This window comes from Podarcis erhardii, assembly GCF_964252035.2.
Source record: "Podarcis erhardii genome assembly, chromosome: 2".
Taxonomy (NCBI): Eukaryota; Metazoa; Chordata; class Lepidosauria; order Squamata; family Lacertidae; genus Podarcis; species Podarcis erhardii.
In genome coordinates this window covers 109,970,141-109,994,166 of record NC_138498.1, presented here as the reverse complement: position 1 = coordinate 109,994,166, position 24,026 = coordinate 109,970,141, and the positions used below count along the sequence as shown (strand labels likewise).

At 44.3% G+C, this 24,026-nt stretch overlaps 1 protein-coding gene and 1 long non-coding RNA gene across 5 annotated transcripts in view; one reads left to right on the top strand and one right to left on the bottom strand.

Moving 5' to 3' along the window:
• Positions 1-24,026, bottom strand: part of LOC309337460 — a 180,823-nt gene that overhangs the window by 154,288 nt on the left and 2,509 nt on the right. The window lies entirely within an intron of this gene.
• On the top strand, positions 10,454-21,237 carry LOC309337300 (uncharacterized protein). 4 transcript variants are annotated; one of them, XR_014154156.1, is made up of 3 exons: positions 10,454-10,978; positions 11,846-12,098; positions 21,052-21,237. XR_014154156.1 is itself a non-coding variant. In XM_081854084.1 (3 exons), exons 1-3 carry the CDS (start codon positions 10,912-10,914, stop codon positions 12,943-12,945), a joined length of 342 nt encoding a protein of 113 aa, XP_081710210.1. In that variant the 5' UTR covers positions 10,471-10,911; the 3' UTR covers positions 12,946-12,994. The 4 variants fall into 4 exon arrangements, 2 of the variants coding, with proteins under 2 accessions (XP_081710210.1, XP_081710209.1); XM_081854084.1 differs by lacking the exon at positions 21,052-21,237 and adding an exon at positions 12,812-12,994 and having other exon boundaries at positions 10,471-10,978; positions 11,958-12,098; XM_081854083.1 differs by having other exon boundaries at positions 10,486-10,978; positions 11,958-12,098.

Sequence of the window (24,026 nt, the reverse complement as noted above, 5' to 3'; positions counted from 1 at the left end):
GTGTTTATGGAAGACAGTCTTACTCGCCTACAAGTGATCACCAAAGAAGAAGAAAGAAGATCCAGCGTGTACTATCCAGAGACTGTGAATCTGTTAACTCTCTTTTCTAGTGTTTCTTCTGCTAGCTATTCCCCATCCAGTATTTCCCTGCCTTCTGAACTATGTCCCTCTGCAAACCACTGTTCCAAATCTATACTGAAGGAATGGGTTTCTGTGCAGTCAGTTTGAAACTGACCCAAAATCCGCATTTTTCCTTCTCCAAGGGAGCATTTCTAAAATGCATTAACTTGAGCTGTTGAGCAAATGCATAACAGAAACCCAGCTGTATAAACAAGTGCTCAAAGCCCTCTCCCTTATCAGTCTGTGGCGGCAATGTATGGCCTTGACTGTTCCAGTGGAGCAGGGATGGCGCATCTGGGTCTTATCTTACACTGAGGCACAGACCTTGTCAGCCACCCGGGAACGGTGCCAGGAGTGCCGGAACAGGAATACCCTTATATGGTCAAGAGTACAGGGAAAACCCTTTTATGGTTAAGAGTACCAAAGCAGGAACATCTGTGATGTCAACCTACGTGTATAAGCTGACGTAGCTGGATTCCTGGGGAAGGGGGGAGAGGGTGCCTGGAGGATATATATACTGCATGAAATTTCTCATTTCTTTGGACTTGTCTTCTGCTATCCAGAGAGCAGAATAAACTCTTTCTCTGAACCAACCCTCGGTGTCATTTGACGTCCTTCCTCCCATCCGGGAGCAACGCTCACCCTACCAATTGGTAAAGTCCAATAAGGCTACAATACTGTCCTCCTGCTCCTGGGATGATTCAGGAGGAAGGGGTGGCTCCCACCATTCTTCCTCAGTGCAGCCCTCCTCAGCACGATCCCTGACACCCAGCCCTCAAGGCATGCCTCTGAAAACCAGTTACTGAGAATTACAAGTCGGGAGAGTGCTGTTACACTAAGGACCTGCTTTCTGTCTTCCTCCAGGGATGTAGTTGGCTGGTGTTAAAACAAGATGCTGGACTGGATGGGCCACTGGTCTGATCCTGTAGGTACTTCTTATGTTCTTATCCAATGCATTCTGTGCAGCATCCAGGTGATCTTTCAATCTGTTTGTATTTTTACGATACGATACAATACGATATCTTTATTGTCATTGTCCCTTGCAGAACAATGAAATTGAAAAACTACATGAAACTACCATGAAACTGTTGGTTTCTATTTCCCTCACTGTGCAGCAAATGCAGTCATGGGACTTTGTTTTGCATTCCACAGTCAGTTGCTGTTGGGTTCCCACGGGAATGGGAGACTGGATGTGACGTTCACTGGTTTCCTGTTTTTCACTGTTCTCTTGGTGTTCTTTGTTTCCGAGAGGAGTTGTTTCTCTGCTCTCGCAGAGGCAAGATGCACGTTTGTATTCTCTCAACATAGAAGTGTAAATAAAGTTAAGAATGCGGCACATGCCACTTATCCTTCTGCTGTGTGGACTACTCTGTTTGGGCTCAAGATAAGATGGGCCTGTATCAGCTTCAGATGGGCAGAAGCTGGTCAAAATCTCACAGAAACTACATAAAACTACATAAAAACTACATAAAACATTCAAAAACCCCTAAAAACTCTAAAACCCCATTTTAAAATACACTATGCTACAGAGACCCCTTATGCTGCATTTAGAACCAGAATTGCATTAGCGTAGAAACTATTTTTCAGGCGGCTAGTCCTGGCCTTTCTCCCATTAATGAGTCCATTGTACCACCAAATAGCTAGAGGAAACTGCTGCCCACATCTCCCGTGTCCTTCAGAGCCACCCCAAAATATTGCTAGAGACGTATAGGTAAAAATGAAGAGATGCTGCACAACACTCCTCCGTCATATATGGTGCTGTTCAAATAAAAATATGTACATAAATCATGGCTCAGAGTCCCTAAATTACATGAGCCCAGTCAGCAACTGGACTTGGCAACCCTAGAGTATTAGCTAAGCCATAGCTTTTTTATTAGTGGTGCCCACCCTGTGGAACACCCTCTCACCAGATGTCAAAGAGAACAACAACAACCAAACTTTTAGAAGACATTTGAAGGCAGCCCTGTTTAGGGAAGCTTTTAATGTTTGATGTATTACTGTATTTTAATATTTGGTTGGAAGCTGCCCAGAGTGGCTGGGGAATAAATAATGATGATGATGATGATGATGATGATGATGATGATGATGATGATTAGAATCAGTGCTATTTTTCTAGAAAAAGAAGTGCCGGAACTAACTGTGAATGTCTCTCTTGTTCTCATAATGACAATGGCACCCACCTGAGAGGCGACAGAACTCAGTTCTGGTGAGTACCTGCTGGGGGGGGGACCTCAATTACGATGTTTCTGCAAGTCTGCATTGCAGTAAGTTGGACTAAATGATCCCTAGGGTCCCTTCCAACTCTACAATTCTATTATTCCTTTTGGAAATGGGGTGATTAAGAAAACAAGTCCTGAGTGACTGAAGTAAGTCTGCCATACTGGGATTTCAAAGGCGGGATTGATGTCTGGGGGAATTTCTGAAAGGTGGTGCTTTGTTGTGGATCTTAGAGAAGTCAATATTTAAATGTGAACGACTTGACGACAATATAATCACAATGGATTATTATTTATCCAGGGAGCTCCAGTCACAGTAATTTGGAGAAAGGATGCTAACTTAAAACTATCTGTTTTTCACATAGTTCTGCAACTTTTGTCTAAGAAAGCATGGCTTTTTTTTTCTTTTTAATAATTTTTTTATTAAGATTTTAAAGGTTACAGGGGGAAAAAGAAAAAAAGAACAATAATAACAATAGAAAAAGTATAACAAATATCTTTACAAAAAAACAAAAATGCAAAAGACAAAAAAGAAAAAAGAGATACAAGCAATTAGAAAAAAGAAAAAAAATAACACATCAAACCTTTACCTTACTTTCTTTCCTTTACTTGTTTCCTTGACCTCCTCACACCTCCCTTTTTGTATACTAGTTCAATTAATTAAAACAGCAAATCCTTCCCAGCTTTGTTTTTATCCTGATACTTTATCTTAATATACTATAATCCCACATTCTCTTCTTCCACCAATTCATTTTTACCTAATCCTTTATATCATTTCTGCTAAGAACTACATAATTTTATTCCAACATCTTTCTAACATTCCTTAATTTTACAATGTTTCTGAAGATAAACTTTAAATTTCTTCCAATCTTCTTCCACCAACTCTTCTCCTTGGTCTCAGATTCTGCCAGTCATTTCCGCCAGTTCCATATAATCCATCACCTTCATCTGCCATTCTTCCCGGGTGGGTAGATCTTGTGTCTTCCAATACTTTGCGATGAGTATTCTTGCTGCTGTTGTGGCGTACATAAAGAAAGTTCTGTCCTCCTTTGACACCAATTGGCCGACCATGCCCAGGAGAAAGGCTTCTGGTTTCTTCAGAAAGGTATATTTAAATACCTTTTTCATTTCATTATAGATCATCTCCCAGAAAGTCTTAATCCTTGGGCATGTCCACCAAAGGTGAAAGAATGTACCTTCAGACTCTTTACATTTCCAACATTTATTGTCGGGCAAGTGATAAATTTTTGCAAGCTTGACTGGTACCATGTACCACCTGTAAATCATTTTCATTATATTCTCTCTTAGGGCATTACATGCCATAAACTTCATACCTGTGGTCCATAACTGTTCCCAGTCAGCCATCATAATATTGTGTCCAACATCTTGTGCCCATTTAATCATAGCAAATTTCACCATTTCATCCTGTGTATTCCATTCCAACAGCAAGTTATACATTCTTGACAAATTCTTAGTTTTAGGATCTAACAGTTCTGTTTCCAATTTTGATTTTTCCACCTGAAAACCAATTTTCTTATCCAAATTATAAGCCTCCATTATTTGATAATAATGAAGCCAGTCTTGTACTTTGTTTTTTAGTTTTTCAAAACTCTGCAGTTTTAATCTGTCTCCTTCTTGTTCCAAAATTTCCCAATATTTCGGCCAGTTGGCCTCCATATTGAGCTTTTTCTGAGCCTTTGCTTCCATTGGTGACAACCACCTTGGAGTTTTATTTTCAAACAAATCCTTATATCTAAATTCTAATTTATTTATTTTTAATTCAAAATCCTTTATTAGGCATAGCACACCACACATTAACAAACAAACATCATATACAGACTGTATAAGATACGGGCTCAGCGAACACATTTTATCCCATTCCTATTCTTAACTCCAAGAAATAAATCGATGTACATAAATGATATAATACAACACAGCAACATCACCTACCATTAAAAACCACTGAATCTCTTTATCATGGCCCATTCTTTCTTCCATTGCCTTTGCTTCCATTGGTGACAGCCACCTTGGAGTTTTATTTTCAAGCAAATCCTTATATCTTAACCAGACATTAAACAATGCTTTCCTGACAATATGGTTTTTAAACGCTTTATGTGCTTTAACCTTGTCATACCACAAATATGCATGCCACCCAAAAACATTGTTAAAACCTTCTAAATCCAAAATGTCCGTGTTTTCAAGAAGCAGCCATTCTCTCAGCCAACAAAATGTGGCTGATTCATAGTAAAGTTTAAGGTCTGGCAGGGCAAATCCACCTCTTTCTTTAGCGTCAGTTAATATCTTAAATTTTATTCGAGGCTTCTTGCCCTGCCAGACAAATCTGAAAATATCTCTCTGCCACTTCTTGAAGCAATCCATTTTGTCCAAAATTTGCAATGTTTGAAACAAAAATAACATCCTTGGCAATACATTCATCTCTTTCGCAGCAATTCGACCTAACAATGATAACTTCAAATTTGACCATATTTCTAAATCCTTTTTCACTTCTGTCAGGGAACTGACATCGGAGGCAGAGGTGGAGGCAAGGCTCTCAAGTGATGCGGGAGAGGGGCCCAGCAGGGAGAGAGGGAACTCATCGGCTGGGGAAGGAAATCAGCGCAACACCAGTAGAGAAGGGGGGCAGATGGGGGTTCGGAGAGGAGGCTCCGAACCAGAAACCAGTGGGGAGAGCACAGGCACTCCTCTGCCCACTCCCTCCCTGCGCAGAAGACTTCCGCAGTCGTTCTTAGCAGTCATGTTAACCCCTAGGTATTTCACTTTCTTAACCAATGTTAAGAAATCATGGCTTTTCAAAGAGTGGTGGACAATTGCCATCCTTCCCAATTGCTTTCTGTTTCCTGACTAGCAATGCAAAACTCAAAGTGGATCTTTTAAGGGTCTAACAGCCAATTTCCACGCTTTACCTTGCTGCACGTTTTGTGATCTTAAATCTCTGCTGGGGCTCTCTCACCAAATGCTACTTGCCCCAAATCTGAATTTAGGCACCTGTGGAATTCTCCTTTTATTCTTTAATTAAATTACTGAAAGCCAACAGTCTCTGCTCCATTCATCCTCATTCAGGACAGTCAGATCTGAAGTCATCGCCTTAGGTGAGTTTGCAAATTGATCAAAAAGAGCTAGTGAGAAATATGCTTCCTGGAATCTTTGTCCCATGGGACATCATGAGGATCTAGTGAAGCAACAACCCTGGATCTCAGCTAGTGAGTAAGTAGCCTGCTGAAATGCAAAACAAAAAATTCCTTCCAGTAGCACCTTAAAGACCAACTAAGTTAGTTCTAGGTATGAGCTTTCGTGTGCATGCACACTTCTTCAGATACACTGAAACAGAAGTTACCAGACCCTTCTATATAGTGAGAAGGTGGGGAGGGGTATTACTCAGAAGGGTGGTGGGAATGGGTGATTGGCAGATAGCTGTGATGAGCCTGTTGACGACTCTTAACGACTGCAATAGGTCTTACAGGAAAAAGCAAGGGGTGAGAAGGTGAAAAATGGCTTTGTCATGTATAATGAGATAAGAATCCAATGTCTTTGTTCAGACCAGGTCTCTCCATGGTTTTAAGTTTGGTAATAAGTTGCAATTCAGCAGCTTCTCTTTCCAGTCTATTTCTGAAATTCCTTTGTAATAGAACAGCTACTTTGAGATCTTGTATAGAATGTCCTGGGAGATTGAAGTGTTCTCCTACTGGTTTCTCTGTCTTGTGATTCCTGATGTCAGATTTATGTCCGTTTATCCTTTGGCGTAAGGTTTGGCCTCTTTGTCCAATATAGAGAGCTGAAGGACACTGTTGGCATTTGATGGCATACACAATGTTAGACGATGAGCAATTAAATAGTCCCGAGATGGTATGTGTGATGTTGTTGGGGCCAGTAATGGTGTTGTCCGGGTGTATGTGGCAGCAAAGTTGGCATCTGGGTTTATTGCAGGCTCTGGTGCCAGTGTCCGTGTTAACCAGACCCTTCTGAGTAATACCCCTCCCCACCTTCTCACTATATAGAAGGGTCTGGTGACTTCTGTTTCAGTGTATCTGAAGAAGTGTGCATGCACACGAAAGCTCATACCTAGAACTAACTTAGTTGGTCTTTAAGGTGCTACTGGAAGGAATTTTTTGTTTTGACTATGGCAGACCAACACGGCTACCTATCTGTGCTGAAATGCAGTCTGAGAAGGACAGAAACAACAGTAAGAATGGTGACAGGAGCTGGGCTGGGCATAGGTGCAGAGCTGGGTCTTGCCACAGGAGGGGGAGAGCGGAAAGCTGATATCAGAAAGAAGAGTCTCTTTAAGCTGGCACCATGCATCTTGAAGAAAGCTTAATTGCATTGAAACAGGAGTAGGCTGAGAGACACCCTGGGATGAAGACACAGGAGTAGGCTAAGATGCAGTCTGAGATGCAGGAAGAGCCCCAGACGTAAACTTCCTTGAAGTCTCAGGTGAGCCCTCAAACCCAGCAAAAGCGTCATATCAGCAAGCCAGCTCTGCTGCTCTGGATGAGGTCACTGGGGTATCACAAGGACTTAGCAATGTTAAAATTAAAAGCTGTTTGTAACTCTTTGTTCTGGGCCTCAGAGCCCAATCAGCTTCTGAACTTGCCTGCCCTGGTGCACCATGCTCCTCTTTTGGTTCACGTGGCCCACTCAACCAAGAAATGTGGAGCTATGCAGAGAACCCATTAAAAGGAACAGGCATGCCTCCACCAAAGATAGCATCAGAGGACCACTGAGCTCTGGGACATTCTGTAGAGCATCCAGCTGAACCCACATCCCATTAGGATCTGTTAAACAATCAGGACATGATGCACTTAACGGCTGAAGGAACCACCACCCACATCTCTGCTGCTCTTCAGAACCAGCCCAGCGTCCTCTTGTACCTTGAAGCCCATTAGAATGGGGCGAGCAGCCAAGAAGGCCCCTCTCGGCCTTATATAATCACAGTATTGAGCCTCAGACGGAGAGAAGTGTTGCTCAACAGAGAAAGAGCTGCCCCTTCTACTTACTGCCAGGAAACCTAGTCTGCTGTCTCCAAGCTTTCAGCCTTCAAAGCAGCCTCAACGTACCAAAAGTCTTTCCCATGGGGCAGGGCTTTTTCCTTGCTAACATGAAGCCACGCTTAGCTTACGCCTGGCCGCTTGGAGTCTGTGTTTTGCTCTGCCTCAGTTGTGGAGGTTATTGGTGTGAATATAAATCCTGCATCCAGCCAGGCTTCCCTGCGCAGCCTTCTGTGTCTCCGAAGCTGGCCTAGCAGGATAGCAGAGTAGCAGCGGTCCTGCGTCCGTGTGAGAAAAGGGATAAATCAAATCCAGAGACAGTTCGGTTCTTATCTCTAGTAGCGTTTATTTACAAGCCATAAATCAGTCTCATTCCATCAGAGCTTTCCGGCATCGTGCTCCAAAAGCACACACACAGCCTGCAGCCTCGGAGCTGTGCTGTGTCTCAGGCAGAAGCGAAAGCAACTCTGCTCACAGACTGTGACGCACTTCTCTGCGTCAAGCTCCTCCCAGATACAGGACACCACAGAGTTTTAACCCTGTCAGTTCCAAACTCCACACCCCTCTTGTCCTGCATCTGGGGACAATAGCCAACAATGCTTTCCCCATACACAGACCTTCACAGAACTCCTTGTGCTTCTGGAAGGTTAATGGTTTTGTGAAACCATCAGCGAGGTTCTTGGTTGAGGGACAGTATTTCAGAGCAACTAGCCCCTCACGAACGCTCTGACACACATTCTGAAAACGTATGTCCAAATGTTTGGTTCTCGCCTTGAACTGCCCCGTCTCAGCCGATTTGAGGCACGGTTGATTGTCTTCATGTACCACAACGGGCAGACAATTCTCTCCACAGATTTCCTTGACCAAACACACATAGAACTCCAGCTCTCTGCAAACCTCTGATAGCGCACTGAACTCAGCTTCAGTAGATGAAAGCGCTATGAGACTTTGCTTCCGGGACCTCCACCCAACTACTGAGTCCCCAAACTTCACCACTAGGCCTGACACTGACTTGCGGTCCTCAAGGTTAGCCCAGTCCGAGTCCACCCAAGCAGTCAGCTTGACATCGCCCTCAGCTGACATCTTGAGGCAAAAGTCTTTGGTATCTTGCAGGTAACGTAGCACTCGCTTTATACCATTCCAGGCCTGCACACTAGGACTTGAAGCCTCTCTACTGAGCAGATTGACAGCAAACGCTATATCTGGTCTGCTCCACTGTGACAGATACAACAGACTGCCCAGAGCTGACTGAAAGAGTTCAGTGTTTTCGAACACCATGCGCTCTACTTGCTGACACTCCTTCACGAATCCAGCCTCCATGGGTGATCTGAACAGGATATACCAAGAGCTCTGGCCAAAAGTTTCAATACCAGGAATAATTCCTACTCGAGAATTGAAAAGAAAAACGTGTATATTCTGCTAAGAATAACAGTTTTAGACTAATAGTAAATTTAAACACAACGTATAAGTGCGACAGTTTTAAAATAATAGTAAATTTAAACACAACGTTTAGGTGCAGAAATAATGTAGTCTCAAATATGCAGTGATATAGTATAAAGGTACATAAAATACCAGTATACAACAATTGTTTTATACAAGTCTCAATGGCAGTCAAAAAGAGTCCATATTGTATATAGTCAGAATAAAGAATCAAATAGGGCCAAAAAGAAGTATCCGGAGTATGAGTCAGATGTACGACTCAGTAGTGGTGACCAGTCAGATGTACGACTCAGTAGTGGTGACCAGGACAGGGCCCTGTTTCGGAGTAATGCCTTCTTCAGCTGGTAATATCAAATAATATGTCAAAATAGATCAAGGTTCTCCAATACCATAAATCATAAATATAATGAAGTATATACATTCTAAAGTGTATTAACACATATGATATTTGGTTCCATACCTCGGCTTTTTAAGGAATATAAATCTGTTAGAAGTCTATATCATTCAATTCTTTTGTGTTTCTTTTTTCTACATGCGTCTAGAAATGAGAATTTACAAGTTATTATTTCCAGTCAAATTGTTTGTGAAAAACGGACATCAGATGCGTGTTTTCTCACCTTAGATAAATGAATCCAAATTTTCTTACGTTTCTCTGTGCGTTTTCTATTAGGGAGTGAGATCATTGTCTTATATGTGTGTCTGTGGGGGAGGAGGATAGGCTCTCCCTTCTTAAAGGTGTAAACCGAGAGGAGATATAAAGTCCAAGGTCATCTGTAGTGGTTTTTTAAAGAAACGAATTGTAGTCTTGATGTTCATGCAAACCCTTGGGGGACATCGTTTCAAACAAATGAATATATCGTGCTTCCTGTTGTAACAATAGTCTATCAATGTTTCTCCTGGTATATAAATCTACTTTTGGTTTCCAGATAATGAAGAAGACAAAATCATCCTCCGTATGTTTTTGCTGTATGTAATGTTCCACCATTGGGGCTTCTAGCATTCTGTTGCGGATCCGTGATCGATGTTTGTTTATGCGTAGTTTAATCGATCTGGTGCTTTTGCCTATATATATCTTCTGCTTCCCACCTGCAGAAGCCCCACCTGCAGAACATAAAATAAGGCAGACCACCAGTAAACATGTGCTGTATGTCCCTGCGGAAGAAAATTTCTTCCTGCCAGCAGCACTCTGACAGAAGCATCTTCTGTCCTTGTAATCCCTGCAGAGTCCCAACTTTGGGTAGTTTTCTGCCGGAATGACATTATATTGGGGGGTGGGCATTATTTACAAAATTTCATTTTGTAAACAAAAACAAAAACCAATTTCCAAGCAGTTTACTGTATTCATAGCACAACCTCCACCCCCACAGTTCACCGGCTAAATATTCTGCAGAAAGAGTTTGATAATTGTCTGTGTGGCTTAATGTATCAGCTGCAGGCAGCACTCCTAAGGACATGCCTTTAGAGTTTAATGTGTGCAATCCAGTGGAAGCTGCAGCCTCTGCTCCTTCTAAGAAAGATGCCCTGTCTCCTTCTGTGGACTCTCTACTGTTAACGCTTGCTGAAGTTGCCATTCCAGCTGCTGCTGCTGCTGCTGCTGCTGCTCCCTGCTACTCACAGGAGGCTCAATGAAGGACCCTTTTTCCAAGATACCTTCAATGCTGGAGCTGTCCTGACAATTAGATACCTGTTATGGGGGTGTGGTTGTAGGCAGCCTGAGACGCAGCCAAAACTCATTGAAAGGAACAAGCATGCCTCCATCCATCAGATGGCCCCAGAGGTCTGGGACATTCTGTAGAGCATCCATCAGAACCCATGAGGATTTGTCTGGACAGTCAGTACATCATGCACTTAACAGCTGAAGGAACCACAACCTCTGCTGCTCTCCAGAGCAACCCCAACTTATTGCCAGAGACGTCATGTAAAATAGGCCATTAAAATAGGGTGAGGAGCCAAGAAGGCCCCTCTCGGCCTTATATAATGACTGTTTTTAGCTTGGCTCCTCAGACAGAGAGTTCAATAAAGGCGGAGCTCTTCCTCCTTCTTATTACCAGGAAGCCTTGCCTGCTGTCTCCAAGCAATCACTCTTCAAAACAGTCTTTCTAACCAAACAGGGCTTTTTCCTTGCTAACATGAAGCCACGCTTGGCTCACGTCTGGCTGCTTGAAGTCTGTGTTTTGCTCTGCCTCAGCTGTGGAGGTAAGTCCCACCTGCCAATGGAAAAACATGGTAGGCCACCAGTTCAAATGTGCTGTATGTCCAGCACCTATCTTCCTAAGAACTGGCGAACCCGTAAGCCTTTTTCTTTTTAGCTCTGGCACCTACCTGGGGATAATGATTGAAAGTCTAACTTTGGAAATAACGCACACCTGGAGAAAGGTTTAGATGCTATTAAGTAACAGATCAATACAGGCATCATCACCCACCATGCTTGGGTCAATGTCAGGGTATTGGCAATGATGATTTCCACAGATCCCACTATGTCTCCTGTCCTTGTTATCCCTGCACAGTCCCAACTTCGGATGGTTTTTCAGTGGAATGATGCTCTGTTGCTATTCTAATGAAGTTGCTGTAGGGTTGCCATATGTCGGTGTCCAGGTGGAAATCGCTGAAAAATAGCAACCCATGTTGGCAGTATCGTTTTTGGCGATTTTCATTTAAAATAGCTCAAAAACTTCATCTTAACTTTTTTTAGGTTTTTCTTTCCAATTTTGCCCAAAAAGGTCAACAGCTTTGGCCAAAAGAAAATAATAATAATAAACGATCGACATCTTTTGTGTTCGGATTTTCACTTTTTGAAATATGGCAACTCTAAGCTGCCGCTTGGCACCTGCCACTCTCAGGAGGCTCACTAGAGGACCCTTTCTGCAAAGTCTCTACAATGCTGGATCTGGCTGCACCCTCAGATGCCTGTTATGGGGATGTGGCAGAGGGGAGGGTCCTCCTGGTTGTAGGCACAGCCAATCACGTTCTGCGGAACTCCGTGGGGCTCAATTTACACCTTCTGTAAGAACCACCAATGTCCTTTTTAGACTCAGGGCATCTCAGCATTTTTCTTCTTTGAAGGAAACAGCGAGTTTGGTGACTTAGAAGCTCAGGAAGGGACAAGACATGTAAACAAAGAAGCATGCCTTACAGCAGGTACCTCCCTCCCTCCCTCCCTTTCTTCTTTTAACAGCAAATGCCTTAATCTGTAGCCTGTGCAGTTCAGAGGGTCCAGGACAGCCGTGTATACAAGCTGCCCCATATGAAGAGAAATGCGCTGATGATCCACATTCAGGACACCCTGCAGCCTGCGTCTTGTACAGAATCACTTCAAGTGAGTGGTCCTTCTTGTCTTTCTCTCCCCGCCCCCCTTATTTTCAGTGCATTTCCATGAGTGGCTGATGGGGCATGGCTACTATGACCGGGTGCAGAGGAGGCCGGGGATCTTGCAACTTCAGTAGTACAAGTAGTACAATGGAAGCTTAGAGCTTCCATTGGAATGAGGTGCTTCTCTCGTTGTTCAAGCACCTCCTTCCAATGGAGCTCTAAGCTATCCTAATGCAGCTTCCATACAAAACCTGATTGCAAGCCTTCAGTCACATGGCGGTACATATCCCCCTGGAAATTCTTTGAAGCAACATTACCTGCAGGCAGTGAGAGAAACATGAATTTTCTAAGTTCACTTTTGATTCTCCAGTCAAACCCTAGCATGTCAAGGTACAGATGGGATCCTGGATAAGTCCATGTGATGCAGTCCACCTGGCTGAGGTATCTCAAGTCAGGGGCCAGGTTGGGCCCTCTGGCCAATGGCGTCCCAATTGCAGTGCTTCACCTAATGCCAGGGAAGAGTTGCCATTCATTCTTGAGGATAAGCAGGGGTGCTGGGTGCTATACCTGGCAACAGTGGTAGCAAAAACCTGCCCTTCAGCACAGACCCCCGTTTCCCCAGCTGTCACTGATGGGGACCTAGCAAGGGGTGGATCCTGACATTATCATCAAGCCAGTTACTAACAGTAACCCAGATACTTTTCTTTCTCTTCCCTTCAGAAACTGGACGTGTGTTGCGCTACTACAAAAAATGCGGCTTCTATACCAGCGACTGCAAAACTCGAAAAGTCTACGATGACGTACCGGAAGTGCACGAGCTCCACTGCTGTAACGACAGAGACCACTGCCTTTGAATGCCGTCTAAGGAGGATGCTGTATTAAAAGAACTCCTATGTGAACAAATGGCTGTGCAATTTGAGTTATGTTGCTGTGTGGGGATTTCTATGTGAGTGGCCTCTGTGTGTGACCAGTGGCGTGCATGGGTGCAGAATCTCAGCAGGTGAGTGGATGGGCATCTCAGGTGAGCTGGGATGTCAACAAGGTTTCCCCTGGCTGTATGCCATGGCTGCATTGAGCCTGGGTCTTCAAACCAAGTGACATCTTCCTTACTCGAGGTTCAGCTACTAGTTGTTGTTGTTTACTCGTTTAGTCATGTCCGACTCTTCGTGACCCCATGGACCAGAGAACGCCAGGCACTCCTGTCCTCCACTGCCTCCCGCAGTTTGGTCAGACTCATGCTGGTAACCTCGAAAACACTATCCAACCATCTCGTCCTCTGTCGCCCCTTTCTCCCCCTTCCCAACATCAGGGTCTTCTCCAGGGAGTCTTCTCTTCTCATGAGGTGGCCAAAGTACTGGAGCCTCAGCTTCACAATCTGTCCTTCCAGTGAGCACTCAGGGCTGATTTCCTTCAGAATGGAGAGGTTTGATCTTCTTGCAGTCCATGGGACTCTCAAGAGTCTCCTCCAGCACCATAATTCAAAAGCATCAATTCAAAAGGTTCAGCTACTATGACTACTTATTGCCTGGTATTTTCTGCCTAGGAACAATTGGGTGGGACCACCTCACCACAACAATCCTTTTGCAGAGAGCTGATTAGCCAGAGAACGGGAGATTGACAGAAAAATATTCAGGATTCTCTCTCCATTGAAATTCAGTACTGGAGGTTGGGGAAAATAGAAAGAGTGTAGTTTGGGAATCTAGTGGAAACTTAAGAACAAGTAGTAATAATAATAATAATAATAATAATTTATTATTTGTACCCCGCCCATCTGGCTGGGTTTCCCCAGCCACTCTAGTAGTAGACCAGCCTCCACTGAACTTAGGTTTTTCATCTGGAGAGATGACTGCTTTCCGTTCATATCTTTCTGGTGAATGAGTGATTGGAAAAATCCAAAATTTTGGACTTCTGGGTTAGCGCCATCGGCAATGGCGGATTTGCTCTGACTGAGGGGAACCCGCTCCGTGAAATTTGGGTCTTGCCGCTGTGGCGAAGGCGGAGACCCCTTTAAAATCCCAGGCGAAGGAAGCCTGGGAACGTGGGATTCGGCTGACACCTACTTGCAGGGAAACCCCTTTTTTGGGGACCCGAAGCGACGTGGGGTGAGCGGCGCGGTGTTTTGAATCGACCGCTATTTTTACGGAGTGAAGCCGCACAGCTGTTGCCAGAGAGCGCTGACTTTTTCTTGTGGACAATTGGATTTTAAACAACAACCCGTGAGTAGATCGGGAAATTGGACTTTAAGAAAAAAAAACTTAATTTGGCTTTGAACGGGGAAGGTCTAAACAGGAAGTCCACCTTCCCTTTTTGGAAATAGATTGAAGCAAAGAACTTGTTAACTAAGGTCTTGGAAAGCCCTACGTAAAGGATTAAAACTCCACTGATTGAAAATATTATTAATACCTCCTTTGGAAGCAGGGGGGCCCTGCAGGAGAAGGAGAAAATTTAGGAATTGAAGCGCCAGGTCTCTAAACCTGGGAGCGGTCCGCGAGGAGCCCATCAACGGTGAACAGATAATTTTGACAGCTAGCTGTCAAGATACAAAAGATAGACTTTGTTTCCATTGTCCGCTTCTGCACTTAAAAAGAAGGAAAGGTAACTAGAATTGTTACTGAGTTACTTTTGGGATTTTGGGGACTGTGCAGGAAGGATTGATAAATGGAGACTGTTTCCCTCTAGAGGGAGTTTTGGGACATTGTTACAAGAATGCAGCTGGGAAATTAGCTTTAAAAATAAAGGCCCCGAGAAATCAGTATTGACCTTGAACACTTCAAGGATGTCTGTTGAAAAGGAAGTAGCGTCTGTATTGCATAGGACATTTTATCTGCTGGGAAAGCTGCATGAACAGATAGATGCCATGGCTACTAGTGTTGATATTTTGGGAACAAAAATGGGCATCAGCAAAGAAGTTGACAAGAATCCGGCACAGGAATTCTTTTTCATGGAACGTATTGAAGAACTAGAGAAGGAAAGAGTTGTTGTGAAAGTGAAGCAAGGGGGAGCCTCAACCCTACAGAGGCAAATGGAGGATTATAAGTGGAGGCCTTATATGACTGTAATTAAGAGAAGCCAGGTTTTGGAGATGGGAGCTTGGCTTGATCTGGAAGATCACCTTATATGGGGATCAAATGACTTTCGGGATACGAATTTGAGCCAGGGGGAGATTGGAGTATTTGTGGCCTTTGGATTTGGAAGAAGGGTGAAGCAAGGCTTGGAATACTTTATGGGCCCTATCTTTAAATATGGAAATCTGGCAGACCTGCTAAGAAGGAATATGACCATCGTTGGGTTGGAGCCCCCCCGAGATCTGTTATTTAATACCAAAGATTATCAAGAAGATCGGCAGACGGGACATGAAGAAGAGTTAAGAGCCTCGGATTTTAGATCTCCAGGTTGATGGACTGTTGGAGGTTGATGGAACTGTGGGTAGGGGCCGAGACCGGGGAGGGGAGACGGTGGAAGAAAATTGGGAATTTAAAATGTATATGTCGAGTCTTTTCTAATGAATTTTTTAATGGAAACTGGAAAAATCGTGGAATGAAATTTTTATAACCCTAAGGGAAACGTCTTAAGAGAATAAGTTCAAATATATCAGTTTTAATGAGAAATAAGATTAAATAAAGTAAAAATGGATGGATAATTGGTGAAAGAGAGAATGAAAAATTACAGTATATTAAGATAAATTATTAGGATAAAAACAAAGATGAAGGATTTGCTGAAATACCTATCTGAACCAGAATATAAAGAGGGGAGGTGCGAGGAAGTCAAGGAAATATGTTAAAGAAAGAAAAATATGTAAAGGTTTGATTTGTTCTTTTTTTCTTTTTGATTGTATGTATTTTTAATTTTTTTCTTTCTTTCCTTTTTTCTTTTTCATCTGTTTTCGCTCCTTTATTTTTATTTTTTGGATGTGATTTGCTTTTATGTATTTTTTTTTTTTATTTCTTTTGTAACCTCTAAAATTTCAATAAACATTACTTTAAAAAAAAAGGAAAAATCCAAAATTTTCTGCTGTGACGGAGGCCAAGCAAGAGTCTTCAAAACTCATTTCTTCAATTCATTGTAAAGTGGCTATTTACTAAAGATTCTGGGTGAAGTCTTTTTAAGGAGAAAAGATTCCATTTAATTAGTCCAACTTGCTACCCTTGAGAGCATCTGAGGCTGCACAGAAAGGACCGCACAGAAATCCACTCAGTGGTTGCAGGGTCAGTAGCTGTGTGGCCTCCCAGCCCATCCACCCGGTAGCGCTGGTGAAATATGCCCTTTAGGTCCTCAAGTAAAATATACCCTTCTGTATCCAAACCTTTTAAAGTAAAAACTGATCTTTAGTCCAGGTCTGATGGTTCCAACGCAGCTGAAGTTTCGTGTGATGCAACAATCACGTATGCCTGGCTGCAGCTTCCTGCAATCCTTCCCCATAAGATAGCATCAGGAGCCCAGGGAGGCCTAGGACTATGAAACAACCATGTGAGTAGCACATATGGGCCTGGCTGAAGCTTCCTGGTGGTGAACAAGTAATCCCTACATGTAAGAGGGTCGCTGAAGTCTGGGACACTCTGTACTGCATCCGGCTGGTTCCTCAGCTTCAGCCCATTTGGATTTGTCCAAACAAGTAGTATATTATGCACCTAAAAAGCTCCTTGTACCTTTTAAGACTAGCAGGGACAGGTGCCCTGAGGAAAAAAGAAGGTGCCTCTGAGCCTCATATAATGAAAGTCTTGTTAAATGAAAGGAATACACTTCCTTCCCATGTAAGACAGCATCATTTGGAAGCTGAGCTCTAGGAATTCTGTACAGGATTTCAGAATCTGGAGTTGGGTCAGTCCCAGCCTCTGCCAACCTAGCAGTTTGAAAGCGCACCAATGCAAGTAGATAAATAGGTACCGCTGTGGCAGGAAGGTACAGTGGTATCTCGGGTTAATAACTTATTTCTTAACCTGAAACTGTTCTTAACCTGAGGTACCACTGTAGCTAATGGAGCCTCCCACTGCCATTGCGCTGCCGCCGCACAATATATGTTCTCAGCCTGAAGCAAAGTTCTTAACCCGAGGTACTATTTCTGGGTTAGCGGAGTCTGTAACCTGAAGCATCTGTAACCTGAAGCATCTGTAACCTGAAGCATCTGAGGTATCACTGTACATGGCGTTTCCTTGTGCTCTGGCTTTTGTCATGTTGTTCTGTTGCTCCAGAAGCGGTTTAGTCATGATGGCCACATGACCTGGAAAGCTGTCTGTGGACAAACGCCGGCTCCCTCAGCCTGAAAGTGAGATGAGTGCCTCAACCCCATAGTTGTCTTTGACTGGACTTCACCGTCCAGGGGTCTTTTACCTTTTACCTTTTTGCTAGGGTATCACAAGCACTTGTCCCTCGCAAGCACTTAAGATTGTTAAAATTAAAAGCTGTATGTTCTGGGCCTCAGAGCCCAATCAGCTTCTGAACTTGCCTGCTCTGGTGCACCATGCTCCTGTTTTGGTTTGTGTGGCTCAGTCAACCAGGAAATGTGGAGCTGGGCAGAGAACCCACTGAAAGGAACGGGCATGCCTCCACAAAAGATAGCATCAGAGAACCAGTGAGGTCTGGGACATTCTGTAGAGCATCCAGCTAAACTCACGTCCCATTAGCATTTGTTAAACAATCAGGACATGATGCACTTAACGGCTCAAGGAACCACCACCCACATCTCTGCTGCCCTTCAAAGCCAGCCCAGACTTCTCTTGTACCTTGAAGCCCATTAGAATGGGTTGAGCAGCCAAGAAGGCCCTTCTCGGCCTTATATAATCACAGTATTGAGCCTCAAACGGAGAGAAATATTTGAGCTCTTCCTCCTCCTTATTACCAAGAAGCCTAGTCCTCTGTCTCCAAGCAATAACTCTTCAAAACAGTCTTTCGAATCAGACACAGCTTTCTCCTTGCTAACATGAAGCCACGCTTGGCTCAGGTCTGGCTGCTTGGAGTCTGTCTTTTGCTCTGCCTCAGCTGTGGAGGTAAGTCCCACCTGCCAATGGAAAAACATGGTAGGCCACCAATTCAAATGTGCTGTATGTCCACCACCTATCTTCCTAAGAACTGGCGAACCCGTAAGCTATTTTCTTTCTCTTTTTAGCTCTGGCACCTATTTGGGGATAATGATTGAAAGTCTAACTTTGGAAATAACGCAGACCTGGAGAAAGGTTTAGATGCTATTAAGTGCCAGATCAATACAGGCATCATCACCCTCCGTGCTTGGTATTGGCAGAGATGATTTCCACCGATCCCACTATGTCTCCTGTCCTTGCAATCCCTGCACGGTCCCAACTTCAGAAAGTTTTTCAGGAGAATGATGCTCTACTGCACAGGGCAGGGGGGGGCTTATTTTAACTTTATTTATTTACTTATTAAAATATTTGTTTTTAAAAAACATAGTAATTTGCAATAGTCAGAAGTGCAGCCTTTCCCCTCCCCAAGCAGTTCACCAACTAGTTTTGAAAAAATCTTTAATTGTTTGCATAAACCTGGCAGCTGAAAATGGGAGCTGTAGGCAGTGCTCCTTCTAACATAGCTGCAGTGACACACACACACACACACACACACACACACACAGACCCGTTGGTGCAAACTCTCTGGTGTTTACATCTGTTGATGTTGCCTATCTGGCTGTTGTAGGGTTGCCATACATTGGAAGCAGTGTCCAAGCAGAAATCACTAAAAAAAGTTCGTGGAAATCCGGACATATAGCAACCCATGTCAGCATTATTGTATTGGGAAATTTCCCTTAAAAATAGCTCAAAAACCTCTTTATTCTTTTCTCTCTTTTTTGCAATTATGTCCCAAAAATCAACAACCCTGGCTAATAAGGAGGAGAAGAATAAAAGCTCTACAACTTTGGTGTCTAGATTTTTACTTTTTGAAATATGGCAACTCTAAGCTGCTGCTTGGCACCTGCCACTCTCAGGAGGCTCACTAGAGGACCCTTTCTGCAAAGTCTCTACAATGCTGGAGCTGGCTGACCCTCAGATGCCTGTTATGGGGATGTGGCAGAGGGGAGGATCCTCCTGGTTGTAGGCACAGCCAATCACGTTCTGCGGAACTCCGTGGGGATCAATTTACACCTTCTGTAAGAACCACCAATGTCCTTTTTAGACTCAGGGCATCTCAGCATTTTTCTTCTTTGAAGGAAACAACGAGTTTGGTGACTTAGAATCATAGAATCATAGAATCATAGAGTTGGAAGTGACCACAAGGTCCATCGAGTCCAACCCCCTGCCAAGCAGGAAACACCATCAGAGCACTCCTGACATATGGTTGTCAAGCCTCTGCTTAAAGACCTCTAAAGAAGGAGACTCCACCACACTCCTTGGCAGCATATTCCACTGTCGAACAGCTCTTCCTGTCAGGAAGTTCTTCCTAATGTTTAGGTGGAATCTTATTTCTTGTAGTTTGGATCCATTGCTCTGTGTCCACTTCTCTGGAGCAGCAGAAAACAACCTTTCTCCCTCCTCTATGTGACATCCTTTTATATATTTGAACATGGCTATCATAACACCCCTTGACCTCCTCTTCTCCAGGCTAAGCATGCCCATCTCCCTTAGCCGTTCCTCATAAGGCATCGTTTCCAGGCCTTTGACCATTTTGGTTGCCCTCCAATGGACACGTTCCAGTTTGTCAGTGTCCTTCTTGAACTGTGGTACCCAGAACTGGACACAGTACTCCAAGTGAGGTCTGACCAGAGCAGAATACAGTGGCACTATTACTTCCCTTGATCTAGATGCTATACTCCTATTGATGCAGCCCAGAACTGCATTGGCTTTTTAGCTGCCGCATCACACTGTTGGCTCAAGTTTGTGGTCAACCAAGACTCCTAGATCATTTTCACATGTACTGCTCTCAAGCCAGGTGTCACCCATCTTGTATTTGCGCCTCTCATTTTTTTTGCCCAAGTGCAATACTTTACATTTCTCCCTGTTAAAATTCATCTTGTTTTGGCCCAGTTCTCTAATCTGTCAAGGTCGTTTTGAAGTGTGATCCTGTCCTCTGGGGTGTTAGCCACCCCTCCCAGTTTGGTGTCATCTGCAAATTTGATCAGGATGCCCTTGAGTCCATCATCCAAGTCGTTGATAAAGATGTTGAATAAGACCGGGCCCAAGACAGAACCCTGTGGCACCCCACTAGTCACTCTTCTCCAGGATGAAGAGGAACCATTGATGAGCACCCTTTGGGTTCGGTCAGTCAGCCAGTTACAAATCCACTGAGTGGTAGCATAGTCAAGTCCGCATTTTACCAGCTTCTTTACAAGAATATCATGGGGCACCTTGTCAAATGCCTTGCTGAAATCAAGGTAGGCTACAACCGCTGCGTTCCCTTCATCTACCAGGCTTGTAATTCTGTCAAAAAACGAGATCAGGTTAGTCTGACATGACTTATTTTTCAGAAATCCATGCTGACTATTGGTGATCACAGCATTCCTTTCTAGGTGCTCACAGACTGTTTGCTTAATGATCTGCTCCAGAATCTTCCCTGGTATTGATGTCAGACTGACTGGGCGGTAATTATTTGGGTCCTCTCTTTTCCCCTTTTTCACTTAGAAGCTCAGGAAGGAACAAGACATGTAAACAAACAAGCATGCCTTACAGCAGGTGCCTCCCTCCCTCCCTCCCTCCCTCCCTCCCTCCCTTCCTTCTTTTAACAGCAAATGCCTTAATCTGTAGCGTGTGCAGTTCAGAGGCTGAAGGACAGCCATGTGTACCAGCTAACCCACATGAAGAGAAATGCCCTGATGATCCACATTCAGGACACCCTGCAGCCTGCGTCTTGTACAGAATCACTTCAAGTGAGTGGTCCTTCTTGTCTTTCTCTCCCTGTCCCCCTTATTTTCAGTGCATTTCCATGAGTGGCTGATGGGGCATGGCTAGTATGACCGGGTGCAGAGGAGGCCGGGGATCTGTTACTACCAGTAAACCAGATACTTTTCTTTCTCTTCCCAGTGGTAACTAAACATGTCTTGCGCTACTACAAAAAATGCGGCTTATATAGCAGCGACTGCAAAACTCGAAAAGTCTACCAGGACGTACAGCAAGTGCACGAGCTCGACTGCTGTAAAGACAGAGACCACTGCCTTTGAATGCCGTCTAAGAAGGATGCTGTATTAAAAGAACTCCTATGTGAACAAATGGCTGTGTTAGGTTGTGTTGCTGTGTGGGGATGTCTATGTGAGTGGGCTCTGTGTGTGCCCGGGTGCTGGGTCTCAGCAGGCGAGTGGGTGGGCATCTCAGGTGAGCTGGGATGTCAACAAGGTTCCCCCTAGCTGTATGCCATGGCTGCATTGAGCCTGGGTCTTCAAACCAAGTGACATCTTCCTTACTCGAAGTTCAGCTACTATGACTACTTATTGCCTGGTATTTTCTGCCTAGGAACAAGTGGGTGGGACCTCCTCCCCACAACAATCCTTTTGCAAATAGCCGATTAGCTAAAGAGTGGGAGATTGACAGAAAAATATTCAGGATTTTCTCTACACTGAAATTCAGTACTGGAGGTTGTGGGAAATAGAAAGACTGTAGTTTGGGGATCTAGTGGAAACTTGAAAATAAGAAGTAGTAGACCAGCCTCCCATGAACTTAGGTTTTTCATCTGGAGAGAGGACTGCTTTCCATTCATATCTTTCTGGTGAATGAGTGATTGGAAAAATCCAAAATTTTCTGCTGTGACGGAGGCCAAGCAAGAGGCTTCGAAACTCATTTCTTCAATTCATTGTAAAGTGGCTTTTTACTGAAGATTCTGGGTGAAGTCTTTTTGAGGGGAAAAGGTTCCATTTAATTAGTCCAACTTACCACCCTTGGGAGCATCTGAGGCTGTACAGAAAGGACCGCACAGAAATCCACTCAGTGGTTGCAGGGTCAGTAGCTGTGTGGCCTCCCAGCCCATTCACCCGGTAGCACTGGTGAAATATGCCCTTTAGGTCCTCAAGTAAAATATACCCTTCTGTATACAAAACTTTTAAAGTAAAAACTGATCTTTAGTCCAGGTCTGATGGTCCCTAGTCAGGTGAAGTTTCATGTGATGCAACCATCACGTATGCCTGGCTGCAGCTTCCTGCAATCCTTCCCCATAAGATAGCATCAGGAGCCCAGGGAGGCCTAGGACTATGAAACAACCATGTGAGTAGCACATATGGGCCTGGCTGAAGCTTCCTGGTGGTGAACAAGTAATCCCTACATGTAAGAGGGTCGCTGAAGTCTGGGACACTCTGTACTGCATCCGGCTGGTTCCTCAGCTTCAGCCCATTTGGATTTGTCCAAACAAGTAGTATATTATGCACCCAAAAAGCTCCTTGTGCCTTTCGAGCCAAGCAGGGACAGGTGCCCTGAGGAACAAAGAAGGTGCCTCTGAGCCTTATATATTCGTGTGAATATAAATCCTGCGTCCAGCCAGGCTTCCCTGCGCAGCCTTCTGTGTCTCCGAAGCTTAGAAGCTCTGACCTAGCAGGATGGCAGAGTAGCAGCAGCGGTCCTGCGTCTGTGTGAGAAAAGGGATAAATCAAGTCCAAAGATAGCTCGGTTCTTTTCTCTAGAAGCGTTTATTTACAAGCCATAAATCAGTCTCATTCCATCAGAGCTTTCCGGCATTTCTCCGTGCTTCCAAAAGCACACATTCACAGCCTCTCAGTTGAGCTGTGTCTCTCAGGCAGAGCAACTCTGCTCACAGACTGTGACGCACTTCTCTGCGTCAAGGTCCTCCCAGATACAGGACACCACGAAGTTTTAACCCTGTCAGTTCCAAACTCCACACCCCTCTTGTCCTGCATCTGGGGACAATAGCCAACAATGCTTTCCCCATACACAAACCCTCACAGAACTCGTGCTTCTGGAAGGTTAATGGTTTTGTGAAACCATCAGCGAGGTTCTTGGTTGAGGGACAGTATTTCAGAGCAACTAGCCCCTCACGAACGCTCTGACACACATTCTGAAAACGTATGTCCAAATGTTTGGTCCTCGCCTTGAATTGCCCCGACTCAGCCAATTTAAGGCACGGTTGATTGTCTTCATGCACCACAACGGGCAGACAATTTTCCCCACAGATTTCCTCAACCAAACACACATAGAACTCCAGCTCTCTGCAAACCTCTGATAGCGCACTGAACTCAGCTTCAGTAGATGAAAGCGCTATGAGACTTTGCTTCCGGGACCTCCACCCAACTACTGAGTCCCCAAACTTCACCACTAGGCCTGACACTGACTTGCGGTCCTCAAGGTTAGCCCAGTCCGAGTCCACCCAAGCAGTCAGCTTGACATCGCCCTCAGCTGACATCTTGAGGCAAGACTCTTTGGTTTCTTGCAGGTAACGTAGCACCTGCTTTATACCATTCCAGGCCTGCACACTAGGACTTGAAGCCTCTCTACTGAGCAGATTGACAGCAAACGCTATATCTGGGGTGCTCCACTGTGACAGATACAACAGACTGCCCAGAGCTGACTGAAAGAGTTCAGTGTTTTCGAACACCATGCGCTCTACTTGCTGACACTCCTTCACATATCCAGCCTCCATGGGTGATCTGGCACCTGCACAATCAGACATCCTGAACTTCTCAAGCAACTGTTCAATCTTACCTTTCTGGCGAAGCAAAAAACTTCCATCACTTGCTCTTGTGATCTCTACGCCTAAATAGGACTTGACATCTCCAAGCTGCTTTAGCTTGAACCGCTTTCCAAGCTCTATAGCAAACTTCTCCACCTGTTTACCTGTCTGTGCCATGATCAAAAGGTCGTCAACGAACACCTGTACCACTTGCTGTTTCAAGCCTGAATCTTTAATGTAAAGACAACTGTCTGCAAGGGATCTCTTAAAACCTAGCTCTTCTAAGGCTTCATCTAGGCACATATTCCAATTTCTGGCAGATTGGCGTAATCCATAGATGGATTTGTGCAATCGCCACACAACGCCTGGCTCACTGACTTCAAACCCT